This window comes from Oncorhynchus keta, chromosome 34 (assembly GCF_023373465.1).
Source record: "Oncorhynchus keta strain PuntledgeMale-10-30-2019 chromosome 34, Oket_V2, whole genome shotgun sequence".
Classification (NCBI taxonomy): domain Eukaryota; kingdom Metazoa; phylum Chordata; class Actinopteri; order Salmoniformes; family Salmonidae; genus Oncorhynchus; species Oncorhynchus keta.
The window spans coordinates 50,928,168-50,951,893 of NC_068454.1; the positions used below are offsets into that span (position 1 = coordinate 50,928,168).

Sequence of the window (23,726 nt, forward strand, 5' to 3'; positions counted from 1 at the left end):
AATATCCATGAAATATAAAGTTGAGAATGGGAACCCTGTCTCATGAAAGCAAAATGTTTGATTTCAAAATTCAAAAGCAAAAACCCCAAAACTTATAAGCAAATCATTTTAAAGCGAGAGCAAAACTCTATGACAAGTGATTAAAAATTATACTTGAAAACGAATGCAAAAATCATTTTCGGTTAAACTTTCCCAGCAACCAATCCTATTGAATACACTTTGCCTGTGCTCTTGCCTGCATGTACTACCTTTTGGTTACGCTACTCGTATCTTTACTTTCGAAGCCAGTCTTTTCAATTGCGAGTTTTGGCATTATTTTTCCGAAAAGGGCGGGGTTTAGGGGGAGGCGCAGACACTGAGTCTCCATTGGTCCGCTAGTTTTGGAGTGACGGTTCATCTTAACCCAATCAATGAACATGATAGACAGGCTTTTTTATATTGCCTACTTAACTAGACGGTCTGATGTCCACTACGAGCCAACCCCCCCCCCCCCTTTAGCTAACTGGCTAAAGTTGCTTGGCTTGCTTGTTACTTCCAGACACAAATGAGAGAACACCTCAACTCTGAACATTTTACTCGCCCTAGCAGAGCTAGTTAGGCTGTTTTCATGCTATCTAGAGCGTTAGTGACTAACTGTGCTGCTAGCAACAATTGAATTCCATTTTCTGCAAACCTTTACTGACACCTGTCATATTCAACGGTGTTGCGCGTTCGTAAATTCATCAATTACTCTGTGCTCTAGCACATTCAAACGTGAGCGTTTTGGAAATCGGAGTAGATAGCCAAAAGTAATCTACGAATGCACGCTAAATCGACATTATTGATTGGACGATTAGGACCAATGGGAGTAGAGAACGAGATGTGACGAGTTAACTTTAGTGCTTCGGTCCTTTTTGTTGTTGCGCGAACGGTGCTGAGGCAGGCAGTTTCAGCATTTGAAGGTAGGTTTAAACATGTTTTTAACGGTAATCATTGGAGATATATTGATGGCAATCATTACGCTTTCAGTGATGTTTGTCCTTTTTGGGGTAAGTAAACTTCGTTGTCATTACAAATGTATTGCAATTGAGCATCCTATAATGTAAGCTAGCTGCCTTGAACACAGTTAATAGCTGTTCAGATAGTTAACATTAGCCAGCTACGCAGCGCATGACTCTGGGGATGGAGACTAGGTGGGAGTGATCACACTGTGCCTCGGTCTGCGCTTTTTCTCAATTCCCATATCGTCAATCGACGATTAAACATTGACTTTCGACAACTACTATGGACAAATTGCTGTGCTTTAATTTACATGTGAAGAGGGGTTTCAGACTGCAGTAGCTAGCTAGCTAATATATTCAGGTAGTCTGCCAGTGTCTGTGCCCCTGCTGAGCTGACAGTGTAGCCGAGTCCATTGTCTCCTCAGCATCAGTTTGCTATTCGTGCAATTTGCAGGTGGGTTGAGATGGATATCAGTGTCGGTGGTATTTGTCTAGCTAAGTTAATGTGTAATATTGTAAAATCTTAAATAATGTAATGATTCATAATTGTGTTTTTTAGTTTTTAGGAAATTGAAATCTGTCATGCTGTCATCGACATGAATAGATTACTGTTGGTCGTTTGTATTCAGTCTTTGTTAGTGTTGGTGTCTTGTTTTGAAGCTGGTCTTAGTGTAGGAACGCCTCTGCCTTTAGCTAGGAATTGTCTTTAATTCAATAAATGCAATGATTGAATTGGAATGTTCTCCAATCTGACTGTCAATTCAGACCACACCACACCTAGTTCATATTGTTCTCTGACCTGTATTTCCAATGGTGCTCCCTTTATTGTCTTCGTGCAATAATCAAATCCAATTCCGGGAAAGAAAACATTCTCTGCTGACATGATATTACAATGGCAAGGTAGAATAAATTCTAATTTAGTAACTTAATTTATGCTCTGGTAGTTGTTCCTGATAAACAAGGATGGGAAGGGCTTCATGTCCACACCCTTTTTGTCTCCATTGAAATAAACTATTTTAAACATTTGCCAGCTGTTGTTTTGAATAGGTGCAGTAAGGGTAATGTGAAATATATTCTCAATCATTTGCTGTATCGCTAATATTCATGCTACATGTCTAACATGAATACAAGTGATCCATCTCCAACGGCCATCTTATAGACAGCAATACCCCCAATTGAATTCTTACTAGGCACATATCATGGCTCTCCACCTTCAGAATCAATAGTTGTCATTGCTTGTATCGATCTGTGTTTCTGTTCATTCCTGATTAGTGCATGGATGCATCTTTTGATGTATTGTCTTTCTGTCATTAAACCTATGGCTTTGTCTGTATTTTTCCTCCCAGGCAAAGCAACCCTCAGTACTCTGCTGAAATGGCGTCCTCTGGAGGTAAGTGTTAACATGATAGGACTTTATTACACTATTACAATGAGCCCAAACATATTGAGACAGTTACACCTTTTTTGTTGTTTAGTGCCCAATATAAATTAATGGTAAATAATGTATTGTGTCATTTTGGAGTCACTTTTATGCAATTAGCTTCACTATCATATTGTTTAGGTGTTATAACTATGCTATTATCAGTTTGATACCTACTTGTATCAACATTGATGGATTCCCTATTTTCACAGAGATCCTGGTCAAGGAGTTGGACAAGCGTGCTTCAGGTCAAGCATTTGAGGTAATCTTGGCCCCCGATGCCAAGGGTGAAATCCCCCTACCTCCCCCAAAGGAGAAGAAGGAGATGTCCCTAGAGGAAATCCAGAAGAAACTGGAGGCTGCAGAGGAGAGACGCAAGGTACCTACAGTCAGATATACACAAATAAGTATCAGGAAATGGAGCCGCATCCACCTTACAGGTTTAGTTCATTTATATTTTATTATTTTCTAGCTCAGGTTTGGTCCCACTAGCCTACCACTAACTTCCTGTGTGACTTTGATTTTCTAATTTGATCAGAGTCATGAAGCAGAGGTGCTGAAGCACTTAGCTGAGAAGAGAGAGCACGAGAAGGAAGTTCTGAAGAAAGCCATGGAGGAGAACAACAACTTCAGCAAGACAGCAGAGGAGAAGCTCAATCAGAAGATGGAAGCCAACAAAGAGAATCGCACGGCACGAATGGCAGCTCTCAATGAGAAATTCAAAGAGAAGGTTGGCCTCACTGCTCAGCCTGACATTTTTGTCTGACATCTTGACGTAATTTTCTGCAATTCTGAACTTGAGAGAACTTCAAATTGAAAAGCCCAGGTTATGGAAATGGGATGGTGGTTGAAATGCCATGCACACTGTTCAAAGTTATACTTAACTAATCAGTTTAACTAATGTGATTTTCATGTTTTTTATTCATTTTAGGATAAGAAGCTTGAGGAGGTACGAAAGGCCAAGGAAACAAAACCAGAGGGGGAGAACTGATTTTCTTTTGTAATAAAAAATAAAAAAACATATCTTTTTGTTCTTCATTGATAGTATCATATTTTTCATTGTTATAGTTTTGTTCACCTTGTTAGGATTAGTTAGGCTGTCCATTGTTGCTTTTGTTGTGGATGTATAAGTATTTCTTCCCCCACCTCCAGTAGATTTGTGTATTGTAGCTTATGACCTTTGAAATAAGCAGTGTTTTTACCTATAAGGAAGCATGCCACTGTTAGACATTGGTCCTTAACATTGTGAATTGCATAATGTAAGTAAATCCTTGTACCTTGTAAAACTGCGGTTATCTGAGATTAATAAAGTTGCAATTGTTCTTCAAAACCTCTAAAAGTCTTAGCCGTTGTGGGGGGTAGGGTACTAAGCTAACATATTCAATTGTTTTAAAGATGGTCATACCATGGATCATTTAGCTATTTGATTTAGATTTTTTTTTTTATTATTTGATATAATATTGAATTTGTCCTTTACTACTATAGTTTATAGAAACGCTTTGAATAACACATTCATACATGGCAAAACAAATGAATCATAAGGAATAAGGTTTTGAAGTGTCTTTTCTATATCTCGGATATATATGAAAGCTCAGGAAATAGATATATTTTTAAACACATTTAATCCCTTATTTTTGTTGGCATAAATCGATTTACATTCAGAAGAGTCCCGTGACAGACGAGTCCAGTGGGGGGCGTAGAGCAAAATGGGGAACACCATCGTGTACGTGAGAGTCTACCATTTCCATAGAGTGATCATAATAGTTTGCAGGCGCTACATACGTTTTTGTGAGAAGACGATTTTCGGGATGTCTCATGGTCTGACGAACACAACTAGCTCCTCCACCTTCCACCGCAGATGCGGAAGGGCTACATACAGCGGGATGCGGTGAATATTAACGCAGCCAATGCAAAAAACAACAACTGATCTCTATCTTAAATTGACGAATTTTGATGGGGATTTTTGTATTATGTTACTTAGATTGACCCACGGTTGCGTCAATAGACTCCTTAAGGATTATTAATGGACTTAATTTATTTGTGGCTTTTGGGTTGCAGACTCAGTTACCTACACCTTCTGTATTGGTGCACACCTAGACTACACTAGTATTTCCATTTTGGTAATTCATATTTCGTCATGCAAATTTGATAGTCATTTTCAAATGGATCTGACAACATAGTAAGTAGATGTAGCATTGTGGATGAATAGTGTAATTGTATCACCCTCAGTATTTTAATGATGTTATCTTCATATTTTACCTAAAGATTGGATAGAGCTAATTGCCATGTTTGTTTACTTGTTATCATAATTTATTATCTAGACGTTCCTTTTATTCAATGCATATATTTTGTGATATAAGGCCTTGATAGTGGTACTGGTAAATATAATGAATTGCTACATTAAAAAAAGGCAAGTCATTCCTTTGACTCTTCTGACACCTAGTGGTAATAGCGCAAAACTATAATGTAGAGCAACAGAAGCTGGAAAATGAAATTAAGATTTCTCTTTTACACATTTTGGCAGTGTATAGACAGTGTTCTTTGGGCATATGAGTAATATTGTTTTATCATTATAAACAATTAAATGAACATATTGTGTTTTGTTGAATTGTTTCACTGATTAAGTGTATCTACAAATGCCATATTCTATTAGAACCGGGAGGTTTGTCGATCAGGCCTAAAATTTTGGTTGAATTAGTGCTAACGGTTAAAAACCGAGTGCTGGTAAGTAGCCTACTGCTGATATGGCCACAGATGGTCCCTCCACAATGCCAGCATGGTGACGAACATCTCCTCTTCAACCTCAAGAGGCTGAATATATTTTATTTAGAGAAGTCTCTGTGGTCAGCCTCCATTCTTGGACATCATGTTCTGGTCCCTTTATAGTTCACCTACCTCACCTCTATAGCACCTCTATATAAGCTATGTTTACAATCATTCATGTCATGTTAATCATTAATGTTATACTAAGAAAGTATCGGCAGATGTGATAAACAACAGATATTACGGTATAAGTCCTTCCAAGCAACAAAACACATTTTAATATTTCTCCCATCTCAACTGTGCTTCAACAAATATGAAACAACCTGCACTTTGAGAAAGTTCTAAAATAAGCCATACATTTCTAGAGTAATATAAAAAGCAACGATGATGAGGTACTGGACCATTCATCAACAAGGGCCCCCGCCCACGGGAAATGTACATGAAACAAATGTGTGGAGATACAATAATTACACAATTGTAACACATAGATTTTTAATATGCTAAATATGCATTCTACCCTATCTTTGCTTAAACAAACACCTGAAAAGCTAGTTTGGAGTGCATTTTTTGTTCCTAAATACATTTGAAATGTATTGGAAACAGGTTACCAAGTCACATACCAGGCATGGAACATGTTCAAATTGCAAACAGAATGTGTTCATCTTGTGTGACATTTCTGGTTGGGCTCTTGCCTATATATTGTTTTAGAGACACCTGTTAAGTCTGAGAAAGATATCCACCGTATGATAGTAGGCTGTGCACATTATGTAATTGTACAATAACGTTTTTGTATTGGGGTCTCAGCAGGTGGTATTGCCAGGGGGAGATAGCTGAGACACCTCTGCGAATTGTATTGAAAGTCTTGGTTGGGTCTGACTGAGTATAAACAATGCAAGCCTTTCACAGACACATCCACAGTGTTTCATACAAAGACACATTGTCAATGCTATCCCCAGCGTGGGAGGAGGGAGAATGTGAGCCTTTATACCTTTATTTAACTAGGCAAGTCAGTTAAGAACAAATTCCTACTTACAATGACAGCCTAGTAACAGTGCATTCTACCCTATCTGTCATTTGGCTGCCTTGTTCAGGGGCCAAATGACAGATTTTTACCTTATCAGCTCGGGGATTCGATCTAGCAACCTTTTGGTTACTGGCCCAACGACCCGCAGGCAGGGCAGGGCCCTCTCCAGTAGACTTTCAAATCAGTAAAACAAGTACATAATTTATGGGGAGTGGGTGTTTCTTCATTTTCAGAGCAGACACTGCATTTCATTCCCTGACAGTGTGCAGTCAAATAAGATCTACGCTATTGGTGAGAATCTAGTGAAAAGATAGGAACCTACACCATATCTGACCGCTGATTGGTTAGAACATCTGCTCGTCAAAGGCTCGTGGCTCTTTGACGACGGATAGCGTCTTGTTAAAATAAATATATATATATATAAAGCCGACAGGCGCTCCACCCGCACAAGAATAATCCAACTTTAGTAATTTTATTGATGAAACAATGTTATTCATATTTGACGTATTAATGAATAATCCAAAGGATTCACTTTTCAAGGTTTTGCACTGATACTGCGTTTGCCTTTTCCAGGTAGGTTTATTTCTTTATTTCTTATGGTTTTCAGCACTGATGGCCACGCCAGAACATGGTCGCATAAAATGTCAATGTGCATGCCGATAGACCATTTTAATCATGTGCATTTGTATAGAAGGCTCTGTTTTAGTAAATGTCGTATAACATGTAATAGAGCAGCTGTTAGCATGGGAAATTGAAGCCTATTCTGCATGCAGTTTACCCATCCCTGATCACGTGTCGGCTTAATTCGAATGTCTTTTTCCAGAAATACCCAATTTGTGTTCATATTTGGCTATAATATATGTCGATAATTAGGATAACATATTGATCAGCCGTTTCCATGCAGTTATCGATTGTTAGCTAGTAGGCTAAAATAGGCCTCACTGTTGGATGCCTTGACTAAATCATTTACATTAGAATATCGTTCCACAGTCTCAAAGCTTCTGGATTCGTTTATACTCGAGCAATTCTTCACCTATGAATATTTTAAAGACAGCTATGCATGCAACCAATGTAAAAATCGGACGGTGGAGACCGGCAGGATGGGGAATATGTCACATGATTCTCTTCCCATTCAACGATCACTCTATGATACAATTTTTTCTTAGCACTCAATCATTTACGTGGCCCCCTCTTCTTGTCCCCGTACCTTTTTCAACTCTAACATGGTCATGGGATGAGTGCACACGTGGAATACAATTCTCAGTAGCATAGGCATTCTTTCGCTTGCCCTGCATTTTTAAATAAATGCAAATTAAGTAGCAATTGAGAATTTGAGGAAGCTGTTTAATTTACTGAAGACTATTAATATGCACCCCATGTGTAGGCCTAGGCTCCAGAATTTACATCTTTGTGCTGCTGACAATGCAAATATACATTAGTAGCCTTATATTTTTTGTAAGATTTTATTTTAGACAGTAGAGATAGACAAAAGACAATAGACAACTTAACATTTCAGACATAGATCCACTAAACTAGACATTACATTGACTGGGACTTAAATGCCCAACCTTCAACATAAAGAAAAAAGACAAAAAACACCAACTCAGACATACAGTACCAATCAAAAGTTTGGACAGACCTACTCATTGAAGGGTTTTTCTATTGTAGACTAATAGTGAAGACATCAAAACTATGAAATAACACATATGGGAGTTAACAAATGGGTAGTTAACAAAAAAGTGTTTTTATATTTTATATTCTTCTAAGTAGCCACCCTTTGCCTTGATGACAGTTTTACACACTGTTGGTATTCTCTCAACTAGCTTCATGATGTAGTTAGCTGGAATGCATTTCCAACGGTCTTGAATGAGTTCCAACATATGCTCAGCACTTGTTGGCTGCTTTTCCTTCACTCTGCAGTCCAACGCATCCCAAACCATCTCAAATGACTTGGGGTCGGGTGATTGTGGAGGCCAGGTTATCTGATACAGCACTGCATCACTCTCCATATTGGTAAAATAACCCTTACTGTTGTGGTCGTTTAGAGATGGAGACCAAGGCTCGGCGTGGTAAGCGTACATCTTTCTTTAATTGATGACACCAAAAAAAAAAGATAAACGAACGTAAAGTTCTGTAGTGCTGGAAAGCAACAGTACATAAACAAGACCCCACAAACTCAGGTGGAAAACAGGCTGACTATGATCCCCAATCAGAGACAACGATAGACAGCTGCCTCTGATTGGGAACCATACCCGGCCAACAAAGAAATAGAACACATAGATTTGCCCACCCAAGTCGCACCCACCAAATAGAGAATAAAAAAGGCTCTCTAAGGTCAGGGCGTAACACTTACATAGCCTGGAGGTGTGTTTTGGGCCATTGTCCTGTTGAAAAATAAATGATAGTCCCACTAAGTGCAAACCATATGGGATGGCGTAACCCTACAGAATGCTGTAGTAGCCATGCTGGTTAAGTGTGCCTTGAATTCTAAATAAATCACAGACAGTGTCACCAGCAAAGCACCCACACACCATCACACCTCCTCCTCCATGCTTCACGGTGGGAACCACACATGCGAAGGTCATCCGTTCACCTACTGTGCATCTCACAAAGATACGGAGGTTGGAACCAGAAATCTCAAATTAGGACTCATCAGACCGAAGGACAGATTTCCACCGGTCTAATGTCCATTGCTCGTGTTTCTTGGCACAAGCAATTGTCTTTTTCTTATTGGTGTCATTTTAGCAGTGGTTTCTTTGCAGCAATTTGACCATGAAGGCCTGATTCACGCAGTCTCCTCTGAATAGTTGATGTTGAGATGTGGCTGTTACTTGAACTCTGTGAAGCATTTTTACAGGCTGCAATCTGAGGTGCAGGTAATTGCCGATTTCGGAGGCTGGTAACTCTAATGAACTTTTCCTCTGCAGCATAGGTAACTCTGGGTCTTCCGTTCCTGTGGAGGTCCTCATGAGAGCCAATTTCATCATATCGGTTTTTGCGACTGCACTTGAAGAGAACGTTTTTGAAATGTTCCGTATTGACTGACCTTCGTTTCTTAAAGTAATGATGGACTGTCATTTCTCTTTTCTTATTTGAACTGCCATATTATGGACTTGGTCTTTTACCAAATAGTGCTATTTCTGTATTCCAAGCCCACCTTGTCACAACACAACTGATCGGCTCAAACACATTAAGAAGGAAAGAAATTCAAGAAATTAACATTGAAATGCATTCCAGGCCTCATGAAGCTTGTTGAGAGAATGCCATGAGTGTGCAAAGCTGTAAAGCTTTTGTCATTAAGGCAAAAGGTGGCTACTTTGAAGAATCTCATATAAAATATTGAGATCTGATCTGTTTCACCTGTCTTTGTGCTTGTCGCCACCCCCCTCCGGGTGTCTACAATCTTCCCCATTATCCCCAGGGTATTTATACCTGTGTTCTCTGTTTGTCTATTGCCAATTTGTTTTGTGAAACCTACCAGTGTTTTTCCCCTTTCTCCTGTCTGTTCTAGTTCCTGTTTTCTAGTTTTTCCCGGTTTTGACCATTCTGCCTGCCCTGACCCTGAGACTGCCTGCCGTTCTGTACCTTGCCAAACCACACTGGAATATTGACCCCTGCCTACTGTGACCCTGAGACTGCCTGCCGTTCTGGACCTTTTGTACCCTATTTGGATTACTGACCTCTTGCCTACCTGTCGTTTTGCCTGCCCCTGTACTAGTAATAAACGTTTGTTACTTTGACACTGTCTGCATCTGGGTCTTACCTAAAACGTGATACATATGTTTTGATTTGTTGAACAGTTTTTGTTTACTACATGATTCTACATGATGATATGTGTTATTTCATAGTTTTGATGTCTTCACTATTATTCTACAATGTAGAAAATTGTAAAAATAAAGAAAAACCCTTGAATGAGTAGGTGTGTCCAAACTTTTGCTTGGTACTGTACTTAGATTTCAACAAACATTAATGACATCATACTTGCTCAAACCTTCATGTTCCTACAGTTTCCATACCCATCTTTGTTTGTTCTCAACATACTTTCTTATTTGTCATCATTTTGGTATTTCTAGGGCTTGTAATACTTTATGCCATATGGCTTCAAATTGTTGTATTTTATTTCTATCATTAGGCCACATTTTTTCAATATTTGAATAATACTTTTTTTATTTTATTTTTATTTATTTTATTTCACCTTTATTTAACCAGGTAGGCAAGTTGAGAACAAGTTCTCATTTACAATTGCGACCTGGCCAACATAAAGCAAAGCAGTTCGACACATACAATGACACAGAGTTACACATGGAGTAAAACAAACATACAGTCAATAATACAGTATAAACAAGTCTATATATGATGTGAGCAAATGAGGTGAGATAAGGGAGGTAAATGCAAAAAAAAAGGCAATGGTGGCAAAGTAAATACAATATAGCAAGTAAAACACTGGAATGGTAGATTTGCAATGGAAGAATGTGCAAAGTAGAAATAAAAATAATGGGGTGCAAAGGAGCAAAATAAATAAATAAATTAAATACAGTAGGGAAAGAGGTAGTTGTTTGGGCTAAATTATAGGTGGGCTATGTACAGGTGCAGTAATCTGTGAGCTGCTCTGACAGTTGGTGCTTAAAGCTAGTGAGGGAGATAAGTGTTTCCAGTTTCAGAGATTTTTGTAGTTCATTCCAGTCATTGGCAGCAGAGAACTGGAAGGAGAGGCGGCCAAAGAAATAATTGGTTTTGGGGGTGACTAGAGAGATATACCTGCTGGAGTGTGTGCTACAGGTGGGAGATGCTATGGTGACCAGCGAGCTTTACCTAGCAGGGTCTTGTAGATGACATGGAGCCAGTGGGTTTGGCGAGGAGTATGAAGCGAGGGCCAGCCAACGAGAGCGTACAGGTCGCAATGGTGGGTAGTATATGGGGACTGCATCCAATTTGTTGAGTAGGGTATTGGAGGCTATTTTGTAAATGACATCGCCAAAGTCGAGGATGGTCAGTTTTACAAGGGTATGTTTGGCAGCATGAGTGAAGGATGCTTTGTTGCGAAATAGGAAGCCAATTCTAGATTTAACTTTGGATTGGAGATGTTTGATATGGGTCTGGAAGGAGAGTTTACAGTCTAACCAGACACCTAAGTATTTGTAGTTGTCCACGTATTCTAAATCAGAGCCGTCCAGAGTAGTGATGTTGGACAGGCGGGCAGGTGCAGGTAGCGATCAGTTGAAGAGCATGCATTTAGTTTTACTTGTATTTATGAGCAACTGGAGGCCACGGAAGGAGAGTTCTATGGCATTGAAGCTAATGCATTTGATTCACTATTGATGGAAGATAATTTGATGTCCAGTTTTTAAGTAATTTTTCCCCCTCAAAATTATTGACGAGAAAATAATGATCCAACCCATCGGATATCTCACTTCACCCTCATATATGCCATGTCTTGAAATATGTTAGATAGATGGATTAAAATTAAATTTACATTGTAAAACTTCTGATAGTCAACTTTCTAACTCTTCCCATATCTTTTGTACTTCCATAGCACTCCCAGAAGGCATGAATTATTGAGTAATTGTTTGTTTTATACATGACTCTGTGCTGTAGAATTTGTGTATTTTGTCTCTTGTGTAGTACGTTCTATGCATTAGTTTAAACTTGATTATGTAACGTTCTGTCCATCGTTCGTTTGTGTTTTCCTTGTTTTAGTGTTGGTCAGGACGTGAGCTGGGTGGGCATTCTATGTTGTGTGTCTGGTTTGTCTATTTCTATGTTTGGCCTGATATGGTTCTCAAGGCACCAGTGCTCCTCAGTCCAGCGCTGCCAGAGCCTTTTTCTCCAGTCAGCCCAGCGCCGTCTGAGCTACCCGTCTGTCCAGCGCCGCCAGTGGCGCCAGTCTGCCCAGCGCCGTCTGAGCTACCAGTCTGCCCAGCGCCGTCTGAGCAACCAGTCTGCCCAGCGCCGCCAGTCTGCCCAGCGCCGCCAGTGCCGCCCGTCTGCCCAGCGCCGTCTGAGCTACCAGTCTGCCCAGCGCCGTCTGAGCAACCAGTCTGCCCAGCGCCGCCAGTCTGCCCAGCGCCGCCAGTGCCGCCCGTCTGCCCAGCGCCGTCTGAGCTACCAGTCTGCCCAGCGCTGCCAGTGCCGCCAGTCTGCCCAGCGCCGCCAGTCTGCCCAGCGACGCCAGTGCCGCCAGTCTGCCAGGATCCGCCAGTCTGCCAGGATCCGCCAGGATCTGCCAGTCAGCCAGGATCCGCCAGTCAGCCAGGATCCATAAGTCTGCCAGGATCTGCCAGAACTGCCAGTCGGCCAGGATCTGCCAGTCTGCCAGGATCCGCCAGTCTGCCAGGATCCGCCAGTCTGCCAGGATCAGTTAGATCCGCCATTCAGCCAGGATCCGCCAGTGTGCCAGGATCCGCCAGTCAGCCAGGATCCGCCAGTCTGCCAGGATCCGCCAGTCAGCCAGGATCTGCCAGAACTACCAGTCAGCCAGGATCTGCCAGAACTACCAGTCAGCCAGGATCCGCCAGAACTGCCAGTCAGCCAGGATCTGCCAGTCAGCCAGGATCTGCCAGTCAGCCAGGATCTGCCAGTCGGCCAGGATCCGCCAGTCGGCCAGGATCCGCCAGAACTGCCAGTCGGCCAGGATCTGCCAGTCGGCCAGGATCAGCCAGTCGGCCAGGATCCGCCAGTCGGCCAGGATCCGCCAGATCTGCCAGTCGGCCAGGATCTGCCAGTCGGCCAGGATCTGCCAGTCGGCCAGGATCTGCCAGTCAGCCAGGATCAGTTAGATCCGCCATTCAGCCAGGATCCACCAGTCTGCCAGGATCCGCCAGAAGTGCCAGTCAGCCAGGATCTGCCAGATCCGCTAGTCAGCCAGGATCTGCCATTCAGCCAGGATCTGCCGGAACCACCAGCCAGCTAACCTGCCTGAGCTTCCTCTCACTCCTGAGCTTCCTCTCACTCCCGAGCTTCCTCTCACTCCCGAGCTTCCCCTCGGTCCCAAGCTTCCCCTCAGTCCCGAGCTTCCCCTCAGTCCCGAGCTTCCCCTCAGTCCCGAGCTACCTCAGTCCAGTGGGGCCCGTTGTTAGTTTTCATAGGCCAAGGTTAGCGGCGAGGGTCGCCACTCAAGGGACACTAAGGAGGTGGACTAAGACAATTATGGAGTGGGGTCCACGTCCAGCGCCAGGGCTGCCACCGCGGACAGATGCCCACCCAGACCCTCCCCTATAGGTTTAGGTTGTGCGTTCGGAGTCCGCACCTTGGGGGGGGGTTCTGTCACGTTCTGTCCATCGTTCGTATGTGTTTTCCTTGTTCTAGTGTTGGTCAGGACGTGAGCTGGGTGGGCATTCTATGTTGTGTGTCTGGTTTGTCTATTTCTATGTTTGGCCTGATATGGTTCTCAATCAGAGGCAGGTGTTAGTCATTGTCTTTGATTGGGAACCATATTTAGGTAGCCTGTTTTGTGTTGGGTTTTGTGGGTGATTGTTCCTGTCTCTGTGTTTGCACCAGATAGGACTGTTTAGGTTTTCACTTTTCTTGTTTTGTATAGTCTGTTCATGTATAGTCGTCTTTATTAAAAACATGAATAACCACCACGCTGCATTTTGGTCCGCCTCTCTTTCACCAGAAGAAAACCCTTACAGATTAAGCGTAGATTTTTGGAATCTGTCATTTTGTTATTTATGTTCCAACACTTCCATCTTGTGCCAATATCAGTTATTTGTATGTCTTGGTTCCAATATTTTATATATTTTTTCAAAGGGACTGTCAGTTGGATAGGCTCTCTGCAAAGTTTTGAAGGCTATATCTTACCTATCATATGAATATCCTTTTATGACTCAAATAGGATATCCTCAACATTGCTTTGATGTCCAAAATAATTTAGAACTAAAGTACGTCATATAAAACTGTTAAATTGCATATATTCGAGAGAAAAAAAGTACACTGCTTTGTTTCCGATGTAGACATTATAAAGATATCTGTTAACCTCTTGGTCCTACCTGGCACGCAGGCGTCCCATCTAGAGCTCTGGAAATGCAAATGCGCTACGCTAAATGCTAATAGTATTAGTTAAAACTCAAACGTTCATTAAAATACACATGCAGGGTATTGAATTAAAGCTACACTCGTTGTGAATCCAGGCAACAAGTCAGATTTTTAAAATGCTTTTCGGCGAAAGCATGAGAAGCTATTATCTGATAGCATGTAACACCCCAAAAGACCCGCAGGGGACGTAAACAAAATAATTAGCATAGTCGTCGCTACACAAACCGCACAAATAAAATATAAAACATTCATTACCTTTGACCATCTTCTTTGTTGGCACTCCTAGATGTCCCATAATCACTATTGGGTCTTTTTTCCGATTAAATCGGGCCATATATAGCCTAGATATCGATCTATGAAGACTGTGTGATAAACGGAAAAAAATAGCGTTTCATAACGTAACGTCATTTTTTAAAATTCAAAAAGTCGACGATAAACTTTCACAAAACACTTCGAAATACTTTTGTAATGCAACTTTAGGTATTAGTACACGTTAATAAGCGATAAAATTCATCAGGAGGCGATGTCAATTCTATAGGTGTCTGTTTCGAAAAAATGTCTTGGAGAGAGCTCGACCAAAACATCCGGTCGGAGACCGGAGGGAATCGATTCCCTTGAATCAGTTAGACCAAGAATCAATTGCGAATCAAATGACAAGACTCTAGACAACGTGTGGAAGCTGTAGGCACTGCAACCTCGGCCTCATTTAATTCGATTCACTTTGAACAATTCCTTGAAGTCGCGGATGGATATTTTTTTCCATTTTTAGTGATCAGATATTCCTGGACTTTTCGATGAAATGCACGTTCTGTTATAGTCACAGCCGTGATTTAACCAGTTTTATAAACGTCTGAGTGTTTTCTATCCACACATACTACTCATATGCATATACTATATTCCTGGCCTGAGTAGCAGGGCGCTGAAATGTTGCGCGATTTTTAACAGAATGTTCAAAAAAGTAGAGGGTCGACTTAACAGGTTAAATGCAATAATCTAACAAACTAATCTACCCCCTCCACCCAACCCCATTACTAAGCCAAAGAATCTAAGCATTGTAATATCATGCAACACACATAGACCTAATGCATATGGATTAAAGTCTAAATCCTCATCAGAAATGATAGCTCATGGCCAGATAGATGTTATTGACTGACTGTGAACTCATTCTCTGCTCTCATCTTCCGTATCTAGTTTGCCATGGCGACTGTGGTGATGGAGCAGATTGGTCGCCTGTTCATCAATGCTCAACCATTGCGTCAGATTCCTCAGCTGCTCGAGTCGGCCTTCCCTACTCTGCCCTGCACCGTGAAGGCCCATGACGTACCCTGGGTGTTCCGCGAGCCTCACATCATTGGAGGCTACAGGCAGCCGGACCACAGCTGGCGCTACTACTTCTTCACCCTCTTCCAGAGGCACAACGAGGCACTCAACGTTTGGACCCACCTGCTGGCCGCCTTCATCATCCTGGTGAAGTGTCAGGAGCTGTCCGAGACAGTGGATTTCCTCCGTGACCCCCATGCCCAGCCCCTGTTTATCGTCCTCCTCTCAGCCTTCACCTACTTGTCGTTCAGTGTCCTGGCCCACCTGCTCAACGCCAAGTCCGAGCTCTCCCACTACACCTTCTACTTCCTGGACTATGTGGGCGTGGCCATCTACCAGTATGGCAGCGCCCTTGCCCACTTTTACTACGCCATCGAGGAGAGCTGGCACGCCCGGGTGCGAGGGATCTTCCTGCCCACCGCAGCGTTCCTAGCCTGGTTCTCGTGCTTCGGCTGCTGCTACGGCAAGTATGCCAGCCCGAGGCTACCCAAGTTTGCCCACAAGCTGTTCCAGGTGGTTCCCTCAGGCCTGGCCTACTGCCTGGACATCAGCCCAGTGCTGCACCGCATCTACAGCTGCCACCAGCAGGAGGGGGGCTGCTCCAACCAGGCCGTGGCTTACCACCGCTACCAGGTACTCTTTTTCCTGGTGAGTGCCTACTTCTTTGCCTGTCCCCACCCAGAGTGCTGGCTGCCCGGGCGATGTGACTTCATTGGCCAGGGCCACCAGATCTTCCACGTGTTCCTGGTGCTGTGCACCCTGGTGCAGATCGAGGCGACACGCATAGACTACATTGAGCGGAGGCCCCTCTACGAGCGTCTCCATGGCAACCTGGCCCACGACACAGTGGCGCTCTTCGTCTTTACAGCATGTTGCAGCGCTCTCACTGCCTTCTACGTGCGGAAATGTGTGCAGGCGCAAATGCTTGAGAAAGTGGAGTAGGAGCTGTCAGGACAGAGGGATAAATTAGGATAAGGGAGAAATACTTTAATCTGATTTACACTGGAAAGCTAAAAATACAAGAGATTAAATAAATCAGACTGTTCATTTTGTAAAAAGATGACCTGCTGGGTTTTTTTTCAGTTATTTTTTTGTGGCCTGCCAAATGACATTTTAAATTGGCAACATAGACTTTGTCTTGCGATGTTGACTTTCCATGAAGACAGAGAAACCTGGTAGTTTCTGTCTGTCACAGCACAAGCAGTACCTGTAACACTTCAAATAACATTGTTTCACTTCACATAAATGGTAACATGAAGCTTGGAATTGAGACTTTTTTATTGTGTTGATTTTCCTCTTAATTTTCCACTCTCTACTCTGAGATCACATGTCATGGCCTAGCTATCTACTGAATAGTCAGAATGACTTTTTGACTATATAAAGTATTTACTGACCAACTCCAAGCATGACACAAACCATCTCAATAGAGGTATGCAGGAAAGAATGGAAAGTATACCCAAAATGCCCTTAAGTGCATAATAAATAAATAATTGAATAAGAAGAATTTCTCACCAGCTTTTATTTCTTAAAAATACAATGTGAGTTTCAAAGTGATTTGACTCCCAAGTCAAATGTTAGTGCTTAACAAAGACCAGTAATTATTATTTTTTTTATTCCTTGGTCATCCCATGATATTCCAGCGAGCTGCAGTCAACACTGCCAAATGACTCATTCTCTGTGTTCTATCTACCATTTTCTCTGCCCATTTTCTCCAAAGCTATGCTTTCTAACCGATTGAGAGATGCCTTTACGGGCTGTCAGATATAATAGTCTACCAATTAGACTTGGCTAGAGGCATAGAGCACACAATTTGCAAACCAAACCGAACATTTCTCCTCTTAAGAAACAAAAATTGGCCATTTTACTAACATGTGGATTGATCATGTCAAAGAACAAAGCTGGCACTCTTAGGATAGTCGGCGTAAGAAATGGATGGAATTATGTGCCCAAGATTACAATGATGTCTCTTTGTCGTTGTGATAATATTCCTTTTGTATTCAAAGGGCTGGAACTTCAGCTATTTATTTTTCACACCCGATGATGTCAATGCCTTTGTGTGTATTGTTCAGTCTTTTCATGGACTTGACTTTACTCACAAAAGGGCTGTCTGAGTACGGTGACTTACTGTTTGTATATTTGTATATGTATGGTTGGGTATGTATGTGCCTTGAAGCGTGTCTCTTTGCGTGTATATATGTTTGTGTGTGATTCAGATGTGAATGTGTTTGAAAGCCTGTCTTTGCACTGCTTTCTTATATTTGAGACCCTCCTCAAGAACATTGTAGTCCTCTCAAGTCCCTTAGGGTGACATTTTAAGTCTGTCACACAGCAGCGAAAGGTGAACAAATGACTCATAATAGAGCTGGATTTATTTTAAAACCTATTTTTATGATGTCCATGAAACTGTGGCAATAATATATTTAAATCTAAAGTAAACAATGCATTTATTACACAGGTATTCAAATCAGGACCTGGAGACAATTATTCCAATACTCAATTTGAATGAAATGCCATTTAAAATGTTAATTTTAGATGAATAAGATAATGTTGCCCTTGTGTTCTGTTGTGAGATACCTCCTAAAATGTATGTCATTTTATATGTGCTGATCAGATGGAGGTTTGAGGTGGCATTGAACTTTACAGACCTGAGAGCACTGACGGGTTTGGGTTCAACCAATGTCACTGATGTCACCTACAAAGCTTAGACTAATATCTAACAGGTGACGAAAAGGTTCAATCATGACTGACTTACAGGTAACTGGCAAAAGAAAGGAAACACTTAAGGAAATGAGGGATACAAAGTATATTGAAAGCAGATGCTTCCACACAGATGCGATCCTGAGTTAATTAAGCAATTAACATCCCATCATGCTTAGGATCATGTATGAAAATGCCCAGTTGCCCATTATTTTGGCTACCATGGCTAGAAGAAGAGAACTCAGTGACTATTAAAGAGGGGTCTCAAAGGTGCACAGGGGGTTTAAAGTGTGTGTGTGTGTGTCTCAGTCACCAGAACTCAACCCAATTGAACACTTATGGGAGATTCTGGAGTGGCGCCTGAAACAGCGTTTTCCACCACCATCAACAAAACACCAAATTATGGAATTTCTCATGGAAGAATGGTATCGCATCCCTCATATAGAGTTCCAGATACTTGTAGAATTTAAGCCAAGGAGTATTGACGCTGTTCTGGTGGCTCGTGCTGGCCCAACGTCCAACGTTAAGAAACTTTATGTTGGCGTACCTTTATTTTGGCAGTTACCTGAATTTGAATTGTTATGGTTTCACTGATAAAGTGGTTGCAATGCTACCACACCTTCTGCATTGCTTGCTGTTTGGGGTTTTAGGCTGGGTTTCTGTACAGCACTTTGTGACATCAGATGATGTAAGAAGGGCTTTATAAATACATTTGATTGATTGATTGCAATGACTACAATACAATGATTGTGACCCCTAGTGTCCAAACGACCACTGTAAGCACCATTCCTAACACAAACCAACTCTGAGTCATATAACTGTTAACCTTGATACTACTGACTCTCACTGTCCTGCACGGAGCCTAATTCTAACCACTGTATCCAGTTCTACCCAGCATTGCAGGTTACCGTTTTTTGTCAGGAATCTTGTTCTGGAGGCAGCTCTGCGGGGTGGTCACTAGCTGGCACAGCCACAAAGTCATTCAATTTAATTTTAACCTTAACCACACTGCATACCCCAGAGGTGGCACCACAGGTACCAGAGTGGTGTGACAGAAAAATAATTCTGGGGCCCGTAGTTTTTCCTGATCTGATAACCTAACCAGTTAAAACTCATTACTTTACAGTATGACGTGATTAATCTGTTGTAAAAAGGCTGAATATGGGCTATGATGGGACTAGAGTTGAAAACCATGTCAAACTGCAGCAACCTTATAGTTGTTCATATTACTAGAAAGACTAGGGGGGTTTCCTATAAACAGTCATGGCCAAAGGTTAGATATTAGATTTGTTTTTGCTTTGAGAGAAAAAATAACAAAAATAGTTAAACTATAAAAAGACAGGTGATTAGATAAGTGATCTGTAGTGATTTTTATATATTCTATAAATACTGATTGTTGCCTTGAGTGCAATTTGAGTCATTGTAATGTTTACTTTTTTTAATTTTCACAAAGTCTGCTGCCTCAGTTTGTATGATGTTCATTTGCATATACTCCAGAAAGTTATCAGATGAATTGCAATTAATTGCAAAGTCCCTCTTTGCCATGCAAATGAACTGAATCCCCCCAAAACATTTCCACTGCATTTCAGTCCTGCCACAAAAGGACCAGCTGACATCATGTCAGTGATTCCCTCATTAACACAGGTGTGAGTGTTGACGAGGACAAGGCTGGAGATCACTCTGTCATGCTGATTGAGTTCGAATAACAGACTGGAAGCTTCAAAAGAAGGGTGGTGCTTGGAAACATTGTTCTTCCTCTGTCAACCATGGTTACCTGCAAGGAAACACGTGTCATCATCATTGCTTTGCACAAAAAGGGCTTCACAGGCAAGGATATTGCTGCCAGTAAGATTGTACCTAAATCAAACATGTATCGGATCATCAAGAACTTCAAGGAGAGCGGTTCAATTGTTGTGAAGAAGGCGTCAGGGCGCCCAAGAAAGTCCAGCAAGCGCCAGGACCATCTCCTAAAGTTGATTCAGCTGCACCATCAGTACAGAGCTTGCTCAGGAATGGCAGCAGGCAGGTGTGAATGCATCTGCACGCACAAGTGAGGCAAATACTTTTGGAGGATGGCCTGGTGTCAAGAAGGGCAGCAAAGAAGCCACTTCTCTCCAGGAAAAACATCAGGGACAGACTGATATTCTGCAAAAGGTAAAGGGATTGGACTGCTGAGGACTGGGGTAAAGTCATTTTCTCGGATTAATCCCCTTTCCGATTGTTTGGGGCATCCGGAAAAAAGCTTGTCCGGAGAAGACAAGGTGAGCGCTACCATCAGTCCTGTGTCATGCCAACAGTAAAGCATCCTGAGACCATTCATGTGTGGGATTGCTTCTCAGCCAAGGGAGTGGGCTCACTCACAATTTTGCCTAAGAACACAGCCATGAATAACGAATGGTACCAACACATCCTCCGAGAGCAACTTCTCCTAACCATCCAGGAACAGTTTGGTGACGAACAATGCCTTTTCCAGCATGATGGAGCACCTTGCCATAAGGCAAAAGTGATGGATGTGGCCCAGAAGTTAATTGACAGCATGCCAGGGCGGATTACAGAGGTCTTGAAAAAGAAGGGTAAACTCTGCAAAAATTGACTCTTTGCATCAACTTCATGTAGTTCATGTAGTCAATAAAAGCCTTTGACACTCCCGAAATGCTTGTTAATTATACTTCAGTATTCCATAGTAACATCTGACAAAAATATCTAAAGACACTGAAGCAGCAAACTTTGTGAAAATTAATATTTGTGTCATTCTCAAAACTTTTGGCCACGACTGTACATACACAGAGAAAGCAACATTATTGGACAATACAACTCACAGGGCTGAGCTTGTTTTATGCAGGTTTGCAATGTTAAGTCCTGCCCTATGCAACTGTAGGCTTAATTAAACATTTACTCGCAGTCTATGTCAGCTATTGTGTTTATTTATTAATTAGCCCTGCATAAATACATCAAACAAATACAATGTACAAAATTACAAAACATATTAAGAAAAACAGACACTGAACTGAGCAAGGGGACCAACATCTCATTTCAGAGAGCTCTGTAAATTGTTCCACATAAACCACTAGATGCTGTTTTCCATTATGCCCTTAGGTTTATTCCTGGTGATGGTTATGGAACTCACCGTTTTGTTTTTTTATCAAAAACTGTTGGGCCTTTTCTTTATATAAGGAGAGTCCAGCATTTTCTTGTGTTTATCTACAAAGCACTCATGCAGAAACTTACTATGTATCGTTAATTCAATTTAGACGCACAAATGATCAAACCCGGTCTCAGGCTTGGTCTCCACAGAGTCTCCACAGAGTTGGGTAAAGCTGCTTTTTTTTGTGCCCTCTAAGTGTAAATGCTGCTGCCTGCATATAGATAACATCCCCATAGTCTAAAATAGACATACAGTTGAAGTCGGAAGTTTACATACAACTTAGCCAAATACATTTAAACTCAGATTTGTACAATTCCTGACATTTAATCCTAGTACGAATTCCCTGTTTTAGGTCAGTTAGGATCACCACTTAATTTTAAGAATGTGAAATGTCAGAATAGTAGTAGAGAGAATGATTTATTTCAGCTTTTAATTCTTTCATCACATTCCCAGTGGGTCAGTAGCATTGCGTTTAAATTGTTTAACTTGGGTCAAATGTTTCAGGAGCGTTCCACAAGCTTCACACAATAAGTTGGGTGAATTTTGGCACATTCCTACTGACAGAGCTGGTGTAACTGAGTCAGGTGTGTAGGCCTCCTTGCTCGCACACGCTTTTTCAGTTTTGCCCACAAATTGTCTATAGGATTGAGGTCAGGGCTTTGTGATGGCCACTCCAATACCTTGACTTTGTTGTCCTTAAGCCATTTTGCCACAACTTTGGAAGTATGCTTGGGGTCATTGTCCATTTGGAAGACCCATATGTGAGCAATCTTTAGCTTCCTGACTGATGTCTTGAGATGTTGCTTCAATATATCCACATAATTTTACCTCCTCATGATGCCAGCTATTTTGTGAAGTACACCAGTCCCTCCTGCAGCAAAGCACCCCCACAACATGATGCTGCCACCCCCGTCCTTGACGGTTGGGATGGTGTTCTTAGGCTTGCAAGCCTCCCCCTTTTTCCTCCAAACATAACGATGGTCATTATGGCCAAACAGTTATATTTTTGTTTCATCAGACCAGAGGACATATCTCCAAAAGTATGATCTTTGTCCCCATGTGCAGTTGCAAACCGTAGTCTGGCTTTTTTATGGCAGCTTTGGAGCAGTGGCTTCTTCCTTGCTGAACGGCCTTTCAGGTTATGTCATTATAGGACTTGTTTTACTGTGGATATAGATACTTTTGTACCCGTTTCCTCCAGCATCTTCACAAGGTCCTTGCTGTTGTTCTGGGATTGATTTGCACTTTTCTCACCAATGTACGTTCATCTCTAGGAGACAGAACGCATCCTGAGAGGTATGACGGCTGCGTGGTCCCATGGTGGACATACTTGCGTACTATTGTTTGTACAGATGAAACGTGGTACCTTCATGCATTTCGAAATTGCTCCCAAGGATGAACCAGACTTGTGGAGGTCTACAATGTTTTTCTGAGGTCTTGGCTGATTTCTTTTGATTTTCCCATGATGTCAAGGAGAGAGGCACAGAGTTTGAAGGTAGGCCTTGAAATACATCCACAGGTACACCTCCAATTGACTCAAATGATGTCAATTAGCCTTTCAGAAGCTTCCAAAGCCATGACATAATTGTCTGGAATTTCCCAAACTGTTTAAAGGCACAGTCAACTTAGTGTATGTAAAATTCTGACTGACGAAAATTGTGATACAGTGAATTATAAATCAAATAATCTGTCTGTTAACAAATGTTGGAAAAATTACTTGTGTCATGCACAAAGTAGATGTCCTAACCGACTTGCCAAAACTATAGTTTGATAACAAGACATTTGTGGAATGGTTGAAAAACGTGTTTTAATGACTCCATTGTGTGTGTAATTTTCAGCACTCCTCCTGAAATTCTCCAGGAAACTTGTTTTTTGGGACCAAGAGCCACCTTTTGTCACGGTTTTCTTCCATCGAAGGAGAGGAGGACCAAAATGCAGCGTGGTTAGAGTTCATGGTTTTTAATATGAGAAACTCAACATGAACACAGTTACAAAAAACAACCAGACCTATCTGGTGCAGCGAACACAAAGACAGGAAACAATCACCCACAAAGTACCCACAGAATATGGCTGCCTAAATATGGTTCCCAATCAGAGACAACGATAGACAGCTGCCTCTAATTGAGAACCAATCTAGGCAACCATAGACATACAATATACCTAGAAGGGGTACAGCCCCATAAACATACAAAACCCCCTAGACAAGACAAAAACACATACATCACCCATGTCACACTCTGACCTAACCAAAATAACAAGGAAAACAAAGAATACTAAGGTCAGGGTGTGACAGTACTCCCCCCCAAAGGTGCGGACTCCCGGCTGCACACCTAAACCTATAGG

General features: G+C 41.8%; 2 protein-coding genes across 5 annotated transcripts; both read left to right on the forward strand.

Annotated features, from left to right (window-relative positions):
* Window positions 1-538: 538 nt before the first annotated feature.
* Window positions 539-3,730, forward strand: stmn1b (stathmin 1b). Of its 3 annotated transcripts, none has more exons than XM_035750468.2 (5): window positions 539-1,028; window positions 2,327-2,370; window positions 2,613-2,779; window positions 2,939-3,130; window positions 3,332-3,730. In XM_035750468.2, the coding sequence occupies exons 2-5, from the start codon at window positions 2,355-2,357 to the stop codon at window positions 3,389-3,391; spliced, it is 435 nt and encodes a 144-aa protein (XP_035606361.1). In that variant the 5' UTR covers window positions 539-1,028; window positions 2,327-2,354; the 3' UTR covers window positions 3,392-3,730. The 3 variants fall into 3 exon arrangements, with proteins under 3 accessions (XP_035606361.1, XP_035606360.1, XP_035606362.1); XM_035750467.2 differs by having other exon boundaries at window positions 541-941; XM_035750469.2 differs by lacking the exon at window positions 539-1,028 and adding an exon at window positions 1,169-1,434.
* Window positions 3,731-6,614: 2,884 nt separating this feature from the next.
* Window positions 6,615-21,104, forward strand: LOC118366520 (membrane progestin receptor alpha-like). 2 transcript variants are annotated; one of them, XR_004821975.2, is made up of 2 exons: window positions 6,615-6,760; window positions 9,699-10,141. XR_004821975.2 is itself a non-coding variant. In XM_035749138.2 (2 exons), the coding sequence occupies exon 2, from the start codon at window positions 15,419-15,421 to the stop codon at window positions 16,481-16,483; it is 1,065 nt and encodes a 354-aa protein (XP_035605031.1). In that variant the 5' UTR covers window positions 6,625-6,760; window positions 15,413-15,418; the 3' UTR covers window positions 16,484-21,104. The 2 variants fall into 2 exon arrangements, 1 of the variants encoding a protein (XP_035605031.1); XM_035749138.2 differs by lacking the exon at window positions 9,699-10,141 and adding an exon at window positions 15,413-21,104 and having other exon boundaries at window positions 6,625-6,760.
* Window positions 21,105-23,726: the final 2,622 nt, after the last annotated feature.

Excerpts from the sequence above, each read along its gene's own strand:
- stmn1b (XM_035750468.2), top strand. Across the intron at positions 2,780-2,938 it reads CTGCAGAGGAGAGACGCAAG|AGTCATGAAGCAGAGGTGCT; the intron begins GTACCTACAGTC and ends TAATTTGATCAG. Across the intron at positions 3,131-3,331 it reads ATGAGAAATTCAAAGAGAAG|GATAAGAAGCTTGAGGAGGT; the intron begins GTTGGCCTCACT and ends TATTCATTTTAG.
- LOC118366520 (XM_035749138.2), top strand. The coding sequence starts at position 15,419 with ATGGCGACTGTGGTGATGGAGCAGATTGGTCGCCTGTTCATCAATGCT.